This window comes from Nylanderia fulva, unplaced genomic scaffold, assembly GCF_048542155.1.
Source record: "Nylanderia fulva isolate GAGA-0341 unplaced genomic scaffold, ASM4854215v1 Scaffold60, whole genome shotgun sequence".
Lineage (NCBI taxonomy): Eukaryota > Metazoa > Arthropoda > Insecta > Hymenoptera > Formicidae > Nylanderia > Nylanderia fulva.
This window is the reverse complement of record NW_028190699.1, coordinates 383,478-399,416: the sequence shown is the minus strand read 5'-3', so window position 1 is coordinate 399,416 and position 15,939 is coordinate 383,478. Positions and strand designations below refer to the sequence as shown.

General features: G+C 29.3%; 1 protein-coding gene across 3 annotated transcripts in view; it reads left to right on the top strand.

The window, feature by feature from the left end:
* The window catches only part of Gs2 (glutamine synthetase 2), a 40,364-nt gene extending 24,672 nt beyond the window's left edge, over window positions 1-15,692 (top strand). For 2 of the 3 annotated variants that reach the window (XM_029299058.2, XM_029299059.2), the window contains exons 2-4: window positions 9,100-9,290; window positions 11,195-11,643; window positions 12,289-15,692. In XM_029299058.2, coding sequence (XP_029154891.1) covers window positions 9,107-9,290; window positions 11,195-11,643; window positions 12,289-12,765 — 1,110 coding nt within the window. In that variant the 5' untranslated portion in view covers window positions 9,100-9,106 and the 3' untranslated portion in view covers window positions 12,766-15,692. Of the gene's footprint in view, window positions 1-135; window positions 402-9,099; window positions 9,291-11,194; window positions 11,644-12,288 lie in introns of those variants that run through there. The other variant, XM_029299057.2, reaches the window with a different exon arrangement.
* Window positions 15,693-15,939: the final 247 nt, after the last annotated feature.

Below are 15,939 nucleotides of genomic sequence, written 5' to 3'. Positions count from 1 at the left end.
AAACGAAAGCGACATAACATAACACAGAAGTTGAACTCTCGGTCGGGCCTCCTGAGGTGCCGACAGCTTTTGGGAAGGGGCGCCCATATAAATGGTGCCACTCTGGTTCCTTGACGACCAGTCCTCATCAGGGTGCGTTGCTCTCTCGGTCCTTCTTTTTTTTCGTGGCTTCTTCTCCCTCTCCAGTCTCTTCTCGGGGCATTCATTTACCATTACATTCTTCTCTCGAGAGAAGAAAGGATCGATTAGGATCCTTCTTGCGTATTTTGTCTCATCTCATTTCGACGACGACTCAAGATGAGCGCCAACATCCTCGTCAGGATTTGCGGACCGAGATTCCTGATGCACGCCGTGAAAATGACCGAGGAAAAATCGTGGATTTCCGTCAGCAGGTGTTTTAGGTTGGTACAGGTGATAGGGTTTGGTAGGAATGAACAAAAGAGGGACTTCAATTCATTTTTAATTGACTTTGGATTTAAGTCTCTCTCTCTCTATATATATATTTCTCTGTCTTTAATTAATTTTTAATTTATCTTATTAAGATATATATTAACCTACATTCTTTAATCTGTGCAATTTGCGTTTAAAATGGACGTTCCCAGGTAGCAAACATACGTCGAATGACGTCAGATGGCGTCAGTTTGACGTTTAATGACGGCAGTTTGCTACTTGGGTTCGTATTTTACAACAAAAAATTGGACCTTCAAAATTAATTAATCTTTCGATTTTAGAAATCATTGTTTTACATTTATAAAACTTTTGGTATACTGTATACAACACACATATATACACAAATTTAAAACTTTTTTGTAATGAGATTTATTTCATATTTGTTTAAATTCCGAAATTAATTTTTTTATATTAATTATTTCATATTTTTTATGTTAATTATTTCATATTTTTTAAAATATTATTTTAGTTTTTTATATTAATTATTTCATATTTTTTTAAATTCTGAAATTAATTTTTTATAACCAAATTTGAAATTAGCATAATTGGATTTCGGCGATGTTTAAAAATTGATATAAAGAGTGGATGAAATATGAAGTATTTATACTTCGCATTTATCGAAACACCTGTTACTCGCAAAAATTAATAATTGCGCGAGTTAAAATTATGCAGATTTTATTAGTGTGTGTATGTGTGAGATATATCGATATAGAATTGATATCTCTGAATATTTAGTATTTACTTAAGTAACAGAAATGGATAAAAATATTGGCAGCATTAGTTTTTTTATTACATCACAATAAAAATTGCCTTTTTTCGATTATTATACACACGCATACATATATATATAATATAATATATGTATATAAAATATTTTATATTAATAATAATATTTTAATATTATAATATATATTATATACATACATATTATTTTCGATTATATATATATATACATATATAATTAAAATAATTTAAGGGTAAAGAGAGGATGCTAAAAATAATAAACGTGTGAATAAATTAGCATGTCAATTTTTGAATAATTTAAGTTTGATACAATAATTTATCATAATAAACAAGATTGATAAACAATTCGCTCAAAATTGATAAATAATAAATTAATGATATATATCTTTTCGGGGAAGGAGTACGTCCGCGAGATATTTCTAGCACAACTGTTCATGTATGAACGTCTAAATATATTGATTTGAAATACGTACAACTTTGAAAAAAGTCTCTCGAGGCTGTTTATATATAACGCGTGTCGGAATTATTTATGATCTTGCCTTCTCGTCTATATTGTTTATCGCGATAAGACGTTGCTATTTTTGGAACGATTTAGTATCGATTAAAATTTGGAATTTAATTTGATATATTTATGATTTTAATTTTAATTATTATTTTATATACTTATATATTTATTATTTCAATTTTAATTTTAATATTTTATTACTTGAGTTTTATATATTTATTATAGGTATTAATTTTAATTATTATTTAAATGATATATATTTATTATTTTATTCGCAATAAAACGTAGCTATTTTTGGAACGATTTAATATCGATTAAAATTTCAGAGTGTGGTCAGTGTTACCGGTATTATATATTTATTATGCATTTATTAAAAAGAAAAAAAAATAACAACCGCCCGGTTCGAATAATAATACTGAATAAAAGAATTTTTATGGAATTTTTCGAAGAAGTCTTTCGTGTTGATATTTAAATGTCAAAGTCTGGGAACGATAATACGTGTCCTCACTGATTAAATTTCGAATAAATTACACACGTTTTCAGTACGAGCTTTTGTGCAAATAAAATAAAAAATAAATTGCACAATCAGTATTAAAAATTATATTGTTGTAATATAGGAACAAATTAAAAAAGATAATGTTTTTTATTTTTTCTTATTAGCGCGATCAAGTTTAATATCGAAAGCTTGTTTTATATAGGGTGTCTCTCGATAATATTCTCACAAAGTAGATTTGTGCTCATTTCTTTTTTTCTCATTTATATATAATAATTTAAAATATAATAATTTAACATATAAATAATTCAATAATAATTTAATATATATAATAATTATTTATTATATGTATGTATATTTATTGGTTTTTTAAAATTTTGTTTTTTAAAATCCACCTGTTCGCCCCAGATATTTTCTATAAAGGGCGATTAACCTGTCATGGAAACCGGTAAATTATACGTTTAATCTCGCGTGACCTTATTACCATCATCATCATTTAAGTACGTGGAATACGTAATGCGAGCTACATAAAAGTTTAACCACAAAAGGGCGGACGTCTTTCATCCGCCAAATCATATTTATTTTTTATATACGTGAATTGCAAGAAACTGCAAAAATTTTCTATTATATAAAATAATAAATATATCTAAATAAATATATAAATATAAAATAAATATAAACATGTTACAAAAATGGTAATTTAATTTTATATATTTATTATTTTAATTTTAATTTTAATATTATTTAGAATTTTAATATTATTACTCGAGTTTTATATATTTATTATTTTAATTTTAACGGTAATTTTGATTATTATTTAAATTATATATTTATTATTTTAATTTTAATTATTTTTTTAATTTTATAAGACTGAAAATACGAAAAGATGTTGTTCCCGCCATAATAGATGGCAACACGAGTTCCGGATCCGGAGGCCACATTGATATAATATATATAACCTATCTTTATTACTTTTACTTTTACCTTTTTTGTACATTATTACGCATGTATACCTTGTGTTAGACTGAATTTCCCAAGGAGAACAGAAAAGTCAAAATGACGTCAATTTGACGTCATGTTGACTAAATTTATGTCATTTTTTGGTCAATATGACGTCAAATTGACGTCATTTTGACTTTTCTGTTCTCCTTGGGCTGATAAATATTCTTTTTGATACTAATAAAACCGACAAAAGATATTTAATCGCGTGTAATCGGGAAAACACTAGAACGGATACAATTCATGGACAGAGAGAGCATGATTTCATTTTTTTATCACTTTCCATCCACGAGTTCAGACATGTAAACGATATAGATATACTGATATGCACGTACTGATATATATTATTGACCGTTTATGGTAAAACAACGGACTTGAATTGAGCAAAGGTCGCATTTAGTATATAACTGCACAAATTCAATAGGAAGAGCATTAACCTCCGCATTTATTTTCATCCTGCGGCGTCTTTATTCTCCGAGCGTCGAGAAGGAATAATCCGAAAAATCCCAAAATGAGAGAATATGAATCACTTTGAGAACAAAAGAAAGCTATTATTAAAACAAGGAGATAAAAATTGTCCGGGTTTTGTGAAAGCATTCATTTACAGGGCTATCGTATTTTCATTCGACAATAGAAATTTAAATGCGCGTTTAATAAAATTAAATATGTATACACAATATAATATTATATATATATAATTTAATATTATATATAATTAATATAATGTGATATTAATATTTGTAATATTTACTATCTAATACTATTTATATACTATTTAATTATATACTAATATAATATATAATATACTATAAATACTATAAATATAATATACTAATATATATAATATACTCTAAATAGTTATATACTATACTAATATAATATATAATATACTATAAATAATTATATATACTATTTAATACTATTTAATTTACTATTTTAATATTTACTAATTAATTTTAATATTTACTTGTAATATTTATATTTTTAATATTTGTCACTTTACATACACATTTTGATATATATGATTTCTGAAAAGTTTCTCAAATTTTATCTTTTTTGAAAATTAGTATGGTAATTAATACGAAAAGTTGCATAAGTTACGATGTGAAAACGATAGTTTTTATCATTATAATATTTATTATCATCAAAACTGACTCGCGAAAAAAGTGTATAGACTCGCCAGACTTTTAATTGCCTTTTCAAACTGCTGATTCAGTTACAATCGTCTCGCAATTGCGATAAAAACGGGTCAAGCATATAATTATCTCTTTGGTATGCGTATGTATAAAAGAACAAAAATGACTCTATGCTCGCACGTGACCGAAGATAACATTCCGATATGTTGTTCGAATTTTTTCTATCGTCTGGAAATTCTGCTGGACGTATACAAGATATCTTATATAAACTCGAATAAACGATAAAGTAATACAGGAAATTTTCAAACAATTTTAATCAAATTTAATTAATATTATTTTTTAATATATTTATTATTTTTTAAAATTATATTTTTAATATATTTTTAATATATGTTTATATATATATTTTTTAAACAATTTAATATATTGTATATATTTTTAAATATATTTAAATAATATATTAATTATTTTATTATTAAATATATTATTTAATATATATTAATATAATATATTTAATATATTTATTATTTTTTAATATAATATTATTATTTTAATTATTTATTTTTTATATAATTATTATTTTCATATTTTTTAAACCTGTAATTTCTCTTCTAATTGCGTAAGAGATTACTCATCTGTATATAATATATTTTTCTGAAATTTTTTTTACCACGTCTAAAATGATGATCGAAAGTTATCGCAAATCGTCTTGCAAAGTCCAAACATGAACGTGGCAACATTAATTATGTAATTTTGTAGTGACGTGAACAAATATCTTTCGATTTACATGGTACTGATTCTCGAAGAGATATGTGCGGGCCCTCTTTGAATTAAGGTCAAATAAGTTTGTCTATAATCATATTTTCAGTCGTTTATAACTTAAAAAATGTATACATATGTATATCTATTTTAATTAAAGAAAGATTACGTCATTTATTCTGTCAAAATTAATTATAAATTTTAGTAAAAAAATTATTAAAATATTTCATTATTTAATTATTAAAATATGAATTTCGAGATAAAAATAATTGGACAGATAATGACGCAAAAATTAATCAATTAATGATATCTGTCCAAAACAATTTTTAATTGGTATAATGTGTACCGTATCTTCTATAAATCTCAGAGATAATATATCTGAAAGAAAATAGCATTTGAGCATTCAATCATGATTAGCACAACGTGAATATACATTACATAATTGTCGGAGAAGACAGAGAGCAAATTACCGAAGCAAAAGAGTTGAAAGTTGTCGAAAATTGTGTCTGTTCGATTGAATCTTCACTCTCGATATGTGGCATCCGACCTTGATTACATCAAATAAATACAGCAAGTAATAGTATTATATTATTATTATAATATTTGAAATTTCGAAAGAGTGAAAAAAGAACGTGCAAAATTGTTATTAATAAATTCAACAAATGCTCTCTTTCCAAAAGTTTTTATATTGCTAAGTTGATTTAATCATGTTTATTCTACTGAAAAAATTTTTATTTTTTTATATTCTACTGAAAAATTAAAATTCTGATATATTTTTTTTTAATTTGGGAGAAATATTTAGTTGATTTCTATAAATCCAGAGTATAATATTCTATAAATCTAGTTTAAATATAGAAGAGATTTTTTCTCGATTTTTAGATATAATTTTGTTTTTTTTTTTTTTTTTTTTTTTTAAATTAATTCGAAATAGTTTTGTTAAAATTTTTTGTTGATTTTTATAAATCAAATATAAATACTGTTTTATTTTTGGAAAAAATACTTTTTGATTCTCACACAATCAGAATGCACTTTTCTACTAACAATAAGTACAATTTTATTGTATATTGTAATTTTATATTGCAGTTTTTATACATCGTAATTAAATATTTCTTAAAAATTGAATGAGATATAATTTTGAGAAAACTGATTTTTGATTAATTAAAAGAGAGCAATAGAAAGCTAGTTGATTCTGATAACTGTTTTTTTTTTATCTCAAAGTTTATCGATAAAGTTTATCATCTGTTTTTTCATTGAATTTGGTTTCACCACAGGTGATATTAATTAGGTAAAATTAGTATATTAAACTAGTTTAAAATTGTGAAAAATCTAGTTAAAAATGACAATCTATGAAAGTTGGATTTTGATGAAATTGGTTGATTTTTTCATAGCTTATGATCTGCTGAGCAAAAGATGTGAAAGCCTCAAAATTAAACATGTTTCGCTTAAATGGCCGTAAACTATATCCAAGTAGCAAGCGTACGTCATTTTGACGTTTAATGACGTCATTAGACGTGGATCTTCCCAGATAGCAAATTGACATCATTAAACGTTAAATGGTGTCATCAAAGTCGTCATTTTGATATTTGATGACGTCAAATGGTGTCATCAAAGTTGTCATTTTGCCGTTTAATGACGTCGCTTTGACATTTAATGACGTCAGTTTGCTATTTGGGATCCCAGATAGCAAACTGACGTCATTAAACGTCAAAATGACGAACGTTTTCTACCTGGGATCTTCCCAGGTAGCAAATGACATCATTAAACGTTAAATGATGTCATCAAACTTGTCATTTTGACGTTTAATGATGTCAAATGGTGTCATCAAAGTTGTCATTTTGCCGTTTAACGTCGTTTGACGTCGCTTTAACGTTTAACGACGTCAGTTTGTTATTTGGGACCCCAAGTAGCAAACTGACGTGATTAAACATCAAAACGACGTACGTTTTCTATCAGGGATCTTCCCAGGTAGCAAATGACATCATTAAACGTTAAATGATGTCATCAAACTCGTCATTTTGACGTTTAATGATGTCAAATGGTGTCATCAAAGTTGTCATTTTGCCGTTTAACGTCGTTTGACGTCGCTTTGACGTTTAACGACGTCAGTTTGTTATTTGGGATCCCAAGTAGCAAACTGACGTCATTAAACATCAAAACGACGTACGTTTTCTATCAGGGATCTTCCCAGGTAGCAAATGACATCATTAAACGTTAAATAATGTCATCAAAGTGACGTTTAATGACGTCAGTTTGTTACTTAGATTTATAATCCAAGGAGAACAAAAAGTCACGATAGTGTCAAAATGATGTCATTTTGATTTTCTGTTCTCCTTAGGAACATCCCAAGTAGCAAACTAACGTCATTAAACGTCAAAACGATGTCGTTTTGACATTTAATGACGTCAAAATGACTTAAAGACGTCTTATGATCCGGTTTTGGACATATTTCGGCTTTAATGCCTGGGATTTCGATGTCTGGGTTGACGGAGAAGTGGGTTGCCTCTCCGCGTGAGATTTTCGATACGAGAAGGAATCAGAGGAAAATCCCGTTGGCGCTAATGGCTACATACATACATATACGCGAACGTTCGCGACACGCCGAGCAGATGAGCGTGACGCACGCACGACTCACGTGTAACGCGCGTGAAGCCCTACGGGCGCACCTAACTTTTCACGGTACTACCACACCGCAGCGAAGCTCTTATCCTTTTCTCTGCGCGCGTGTTGCCTATTGTTTCGCGGATGTGGCATCTCGATCAAATTATCTTGAAAATGCGAGAAGTAATTTCTAGCTAGGGGCAGAGTGTACTTTCATAAAATCATTCCTTAAAATTAAATTGAAAAATAAAATTAATTGAAAAAATGTTTTTAAATATATAGAAAATTATAAAAATTTTAAAAATAGATAAAATAAAATTTAAAAAAATAAAAAATTTAATAATTCATTGAAATCTCGAAATCTCTGATGGGGGAGAAATAGTATTCATATATGTCGAAAAAAGAGAAGAAAAAGTAATTGTCTATAGCGATTTAATAAAAATACATAATGTGTATGTATGATTTTCTAGTGGCATTTTTCATTCATGAAAAGCATGACGCAAACATGCACGTGAGTAATTTAATTAACTGAATAATTATACGATAAGTGCTCTTGTAATTAAGCGAACGTTTATTCTGTTTAGTGTCAGATTGTGAAAACGTATATGCAAATTATTTTGATAATTATTTTTTTACATTTAATACAGTTTTTTCGCTATAAAAATATGTGTAGCTACTAGCTGTAAAAAATTACATATTTTTTTTTTAAAGTTATATGTGTTTTCTTGACACCAATTCTTTCATTATTTCATGCATAAATTTATGATTATTTTTTTTTTACAATTAATAATATACCTCTCGATATATGTACATAGCTTCTTCGCTATAAAAATATGTAATTACTAGTTGCAAGCTACATATTTTTTGTTTAAACAATTGTGTTTTCTTGATACCAATTGGATCCTCTCATTCATATTATTTTATGCATAAAAATATTGAAGTAAATCATTGAAAAAATTAATATTTTACAAGATATTTATATATAATAGTTTATCTAAAATTATATCAATTAAAAAATAAAATATTTATTTAATTATTCATCACTTTTTGGCTATTCTACGCTTATAACTTTTATGCCGGCTATTGCGAGAAATCGATTTATATATATAAATGATTTTATTTAAAAAGAGATTGACCTTTAAATGATCTTAAAAACTCTAATTAATGACATTTCTACCAAATAGCAAACTGATGTTATTAAGCATCAAAATAACGTTATTTCGACATCTAATGACGTCATTCAACGTTAAAATGACGTCCATTTGTTATCTGAGCTACAACCTTTGTCGAATATATTTTTTTTCTGAAACCTCGCGATTTTCAAATATTTCTCAAATAAATCATCTTCTAAACGAAAAAAAAAAGATTGTAAATTGTGAATAATTTTCTCATTTTTATTTGTTTCTTTGTTACAGCATTACTATGTCGCGCAACGTCTTAAAAGATTCGCCGAATGCGGCGTTAGACAAAACTCTGTTGAAGAAGTATCTCGATCTGCCTCAACCTGAAAATGCGATCCAGGCAAAGTACATCTGGATAGATGGTACTGGCGAGGGATTACGTTGTAAAACCAGGACCTTGGATTTTGTGCCGAAACATCCTTCCGGTGAGCCAGATTAATTATTAATATAATTATTAATATAATTTGCTGAATGTAAAAATTTGTCTGCCTTGTATCGGATTAATTTTCGAGAATACGAATCTATCGAGAGATTCTGAAATAAGATTTCATGTCATTTTTAAAAATTTGAATCTACACTTTTCTTATATCATATATTCCATTTTATTTCTATTCTTTATCAATTTTTAAAAATATATTTATTGTAGAAAAACCTAATATTTTTTCAAAATATTAAAAACTTTTTCTTATTATAATGTGTCAAGTCTGTAAGTATAAATAAAAATATTTTCTTAGTTTTTTAAAAATAAATTTGTTAATGAAAACGTTTTTTGCATCTTTAATTTTATATGATTTGAAAATCCTAATATATTAATTTACGAATTAAATTTTCAACATATATAAAAGTTGATAAAAATTTTATGATTGTTTGACATAATAAGAAGTCTTTAAATTTTATCGAGATAATTTCTTAATATTTAAGAGAATTTAATGTTCTTTAGGTATGTTTGTTTTCAGCGAGCGCGTGATAAAGTAATATAATATTATCTAATCTCGCATAAAATGCGCATGTTATAGAAAGATAGAAAATACGGAAGCAATGAACTCTAAATCAACAACTTGAGTAATTGTAGATTTTCTATAGGATCGAGACTATTATCGTATTAATATGTATAACGCAAATATAATTATCATTGTACAGAGTTAGGTAATAACTAGTTAGTTAGTTAGAAGTTAAAAAAATTAAAAAATTAATAATTTTTAATTTAGCTTAGCTAATTTAAAATGTATTAATTTTTAACTTCAACTAGTTACTTTTGACCTTAAACTTATTAACTTTTTTTCTAAGTTAAAATTTTTTTATCTCCGATACCATTATTTTTTTATAAGTTACAATATATAAACGAATTATTTTTTTAATTAAAGTGTATTATTAATTTGTATAGTCATTTGTTATCAATTGTAATCACCAAACAATATATTTTTATATAAAAATAAAAATTTCCTTGTTATTTGTTATTATACATTTTTTAAAAGACTTAATAAACAAAATTCTAATTTAATATAAATAATGTTTTTAAAAATTAACTTTTGATTTAACTTTAGTTAATTTAATCTTAACTTAATTTTAACTGAGTTAATTTTTTGTTCGTGCTACTTTTAACTTAACTAAATTAATTTTGTAAGCAACTAACTTTAACTTAACTCATTGTCAGTTTAAAAAAATCGTTAACTTACTCAACCTGATAATTAAATATAAAAATAAAATTTCAGGAGGAATGATCAGTAATCTAGGACATGATTGTACACATAATTTTAAACAAAAAAGTTTATATAAACACGTGTCGTATTCTGAACGGTTTCAAAGATACAACAGTGTTACAGTCTTTGAGTTTGAAACGTGTTTAATTAAAGTATAAAATATATCTCGCAAACTATTCACTTTTTAACCATCTTATCTCTATAATTTTTTGTAATGAATAAAAATAATAAATAAAAAAATTAAAACTCCATTTAAAAAAAACAAATAATTTTGAAAATCGCCCTTTAGGAAAAAGTCAATAGCGACCAACAAGATATTGCCTGGGGAAATTAAATCATCATCATCAATTCCTAATGAAATATCAGATTCCTGATCCTTTCGATTATCAATTTCAGAACTGTCATACAATTCACTCAATTATCATCATTATCATCATCATTATGATTATCATTATTATATCATCATTATCATCATCAATCATCATCATTATCATCATTATCATCATCATCATCATCATCATCATCATCATCATCATCATCATCATCATCATCATCCATCATCATCATTATCATCATCATCAGTTTCTAATAAAATATCAGACTCCTGATCTTTCGACTATCAATTTCAGAACTGCCAATATGGACGTACGACGGTAGCTCTACGTATCAGGCTGACGGCGCCAACAGTGACGTTTACCTATATCCGGTGGCCATTTACAACGATCCTTTCCGCCGCGGCAAAAATAAGCTCGTGCTCTGCGACACCTACAACAGCGACAAGACGCCGACGAGGTCGAACAAGCGGTACCTGGCAAATCAGGCGATGGAAGCTGTCAAGGATCAGGATCCTTGGTTCGGCATCGAGCAGGAGTACACCCTCCTGGACTTCGACGGCAGGCCGCTCGGCTGGCCCAAAAATGGCTTTCCGGGTCCGCAGGGTCCCTATTACTGTGGCGTCGGCGCGGACAAGGTAATCGGCCGTGAGATCGTCGAGGCCCACTACAGGGCCTGCCTCTACGCCGGCGTGAAGATCGCGGGAACCAATGCTGAGGTGATGCCCTCGCAATGGGAATTCCAGGTAATACTCAAATTGCTGATTGCAATCGATTTATCCAAGTAGAACAAAGTCAATTTTACCAGATATGGATTCCAAATTTGGTCAACATGACGTCAAATTGACATTATTTTGGCTTTTCTGTTCTATTTGAGTATTAGAGAGAAAATAATCCAAAATTGATTTTCTTCTGACTGAATGATTAGATCAAGGATAGTTAGAGGATTTTTTTATGAAGTCCAATTTCCAATTGTGGGACAATTTTGGGGCAACAGATATTGGACAATTGAGAGAGATTGACTTTTTTCAGATATTGCATCTATGTCTTGCTGAACAAAAGATGTAATAACTTCAAAGCCAAATATTGGATAGTTACTGAGTTACAGCCAGTCAAATAACTCGTAGAGATCAAATTTTTCATATTTGACTGACTGTAAATCAGTATGTTTATTATTATCAGTACTGTTTATTATTTAGCTTTGAACCTGTTGCATTTTTTGTTCAGCAGATCATAAGCTACAGCATATGAAAAAAAAACAGTCAATGCCATCGAAAGCCAAATCCTACAACTTAAATAACTATAACTTATCCTTTAATTTGTATGTATCACTTTTGAAAAAAAAGTTTCAAAGATTTTCTAAAAAGAGTTTCTTTTCACTATGGATCCAGATAGGACCGTGCTCGGGCATCAACGCCGGCGATGATCTGTGGATCGCTCGATTTATTCTGCACCACGTAGCCGAGGAGTACGGTGTGATCGTGACTCTGGACCCGAAACCGGTGGACGGCACGTGGAACGGCGCCGGTGCCCACACCAACTTCTCGACGAAGCCGATGCGATCCGAGAACGGCATCGCCGAGATCGAGAAGGCGATCGACAAGCTTAGCAAGCAACACCTCAGACACATCCAGGCGTACGATCCGCGCGGAGGAAAGGACAACGAGCGCAGGCTGACCGGGAAATGCGAGACCAGCAACATCCACGACTTCAGCGCCGGCGTGGCCAATCGGAACGTCAGCATCCGCATCCCTCGCGGCGTCGCCGAGGACAAGAAGGGCTACTTGGAGGACAGGAGGCCCAGCAGCAACTGCGATCCTTACTCCGTCACCGACGCCCTAGTCCGTACCTGTGTGCTTAACGAATAATAGAATCTGAGAGAGGGCACACCGAACCAACACGCACACACCTGCGTACACCTGAAGCGTACAAGAATTATTATTCGTAGAACTTAGCGATCCTATCGTACTGTTATACCCTCCCAAGTAGTAAACTAACGTCATTAATGACGTCAAAATGATGCCTAATGATGTTATTGACGTCATTTTAATGTTTAAGGACGTCAATTTGGAAAAATTTTGCGAATTTAAATTGCTCTGGATTCAGAGATCTATTCTAAGTATCGACGTCATTAAACGTCAAATTGATGTTATTAAACGTTAAAATGATATCATTAAACGTCAAAATGATGTCATTTTGACATTTATGACGTTATTAAATGACGTGTACTCACTACTTGGGAACTGTTTGGCACGTTAGTTGAACTTTATCTGAGAAAAAAATGCTCGAGACGCTTATCAGCTTCAGGCTTTGCGAAAAACAAGGTTTCTTTTTGTCGACGATCAGATCAGATTGCATCAAACGTCGATATAATATCATGGGGTTAATTTCTCTTTCGCTGTTTATGTTATGGATAGGGTATTATTATTTAGAGAGTGAATTCATAGAAGCGTTAAATCGTAGTCAATTTATTGAAATTGTCGACGCGCGATCGTATTCATAGCCGGGATATAAATGTTAGATAGTCTTAAAACGATGGTGGATGTCGGATCACGATTTAAGCTTTCTTTTTCGTCTTCTTGGGCAGCAGCACAGCTTGGATGTTAGACAATACGCCGCCTTGAGCGATGGATGATTCTCGTCTTGTTATCACGGGCCGCGTTTCCAGCTATCTCCAAAACTTCAGCTTGTATAATTGTAAATACACACAAATATTGCTCTTATTCCCTTCCTCACAGGATCGCCTTCAGTAAGCTTTTTACAACGCCATTTTAGATATGGCACACGAAATAAAAATGAAATAAATTTATTTTTCTGAAAAATACAACGAAAATTTATCAAACTAACAATTTCTTCTCTTTTTCTTAAACGTTACTTGAATAAATATAAAATAAAAATATAAAAATAGATAAATGAATTTATGAATGAGAAAAACTCGTACTAACACTCGTTGAACTCATCTTCTCGTCGTTCACATGCGTGAAATTATTATTAGAGATTGTGCAATCAATTGTACAAACGAGAAGAAAGTCTACCTTTTAAGAATTACAAAAAGTTTTAACCACGATGTTTTGATATAATTATTTTATTTTTACAAAACATGTTTTATAAGGTTCAACCTTTTTATAATGTATAAGTATAAACGATGTTATTATTATATAGCTTCTGTTTTTTAGATACGAGTTTTGATTGCACTTGTGTGCGCACTAGTGCATTCTAAATAAAGAGTGTTGCACATAAAAACATACACCCATACACAAATTATATTGCATATAATATGTATATACAATTGTTTGTGTATGTTTATGTAAATAATTAAACTAGCGAGAGATTATGCTCAAAACAATCATATATACATATATGTATATTACTTAGGTAGCAAACGTATGTCATTTTGATATTGAATGACGTCATTTTAACGTTTAATGACGTCAATTTGCTACCTAAATTACTCTATTTCAAAAATGCTTATGTTATGCTTTTACACTATGCATAACAACTGTAATTATTCTATGCATTATAAAAGTATAAGAAAAGTGTTCAAAAAAAAATATATATATATATATATATATATAAGTTGCTTATTTGTCCCAATGAATGGATGTGATATGGATAGGAAGATTGTTCAATCTACAGAAAATTCTTGCTTCTGTATTTTGCGTTTTATATATGAAGCCCCTAAGCTCGGCTTAAGTCTTGACTACGAATACGTCTCGAAAGCGGAATAATTGAACTAATAATTCCGAGTTTCATTCATTGAATACGAATGTTTGACGCGAGAATCATGTCCAGTCGACAAACTACACAAAAATGTTAAATAAAATCGCCAATTTTGAGCTTTACTTAACTCTGTGAAGCTTACATGTTAATCTTCATTGAAGAAGAAGCAGACTCGTCTTTCTAATGTGTGAAGCTCACCTTCACGTTGATCTTCATGTTGATCTTCACATTGATCTTCATTGAAGAAAAAGCAGATAGACCCGTCTTTCAGCATTTTAAGTATCCAATCTATCAGATATAAATTTCCCGACTTAAAAATCATTCGTTAGATAAATATGCGAGTACATCCAGATCACAAGAAGAATCGGAAGATATCAATAGCTTCACCTTAAACAGGATTAATGCTAAGACACGCGCGTTTTTGTACTAATACGAAGTAATTATATTATATCATAATAGCATATTCCATATTTTAAATGAAAGATTCGTCCCTGATTGTTGAATGGAAAATATGAAAGAGCTAGGAGAGAACGTCTCTATAATTGTAAGTGATCGAAGAAGTCTGAAAATTTTCGGGCTCTCAGATATCAAGTGGGAAATCACTATTGATAATAAAATATTATAATATAATATAAGTGCGAAAGAGAAGAATATATATAGAAATGTGTGCGAGGGATCGATATAAGGATGTAATGTTAATTCACAGCTTGCCTTCTTCAACAACTCGCTGACGGATGTAAGTGCGAGCACTAAACCTTTTAGCAGAGATATCTAAAAAATTAGTGTAATTGAAGTAGCGTTTAAGAAAGTTTATTATTTCATAAATATATTAATTTAAAGCGAGCTAGAGAAGAATATATAAGAAAAGCTTTACGGAGAAAGAAGAATATGTGGTGTCTCCGAAGAAAGGTGTACTGATGATATATGTTGCCAAACCGAGAATTTTATCCAAGATACGATTCAGACAATTAAATTGTAGATAATTATAAATAACATATATATATATATATATATATATATATATATATATATATATGTTATAGAATAATTGTTGAATAAAGAAATTTTATCTTTCCACGCTCTTTATTCTCGAAATTTTTTAAACGTACGTCATTTTGACGTTTAATGACGTCAGTTTGCTCGTTATCAATATATTTTATTTTTTATTTTTTCAGTTTTCAATTTCAAATTTATAAAGTAAATTTTAAAAAATGTAAAAGCACATTTCGAATTTTTAATTCTCTATAAAATTAAATGTCGAATATTTTTCTTGATTATTGACCTATCAAAGATATATATAATATTAGAAAAAAAATTACATA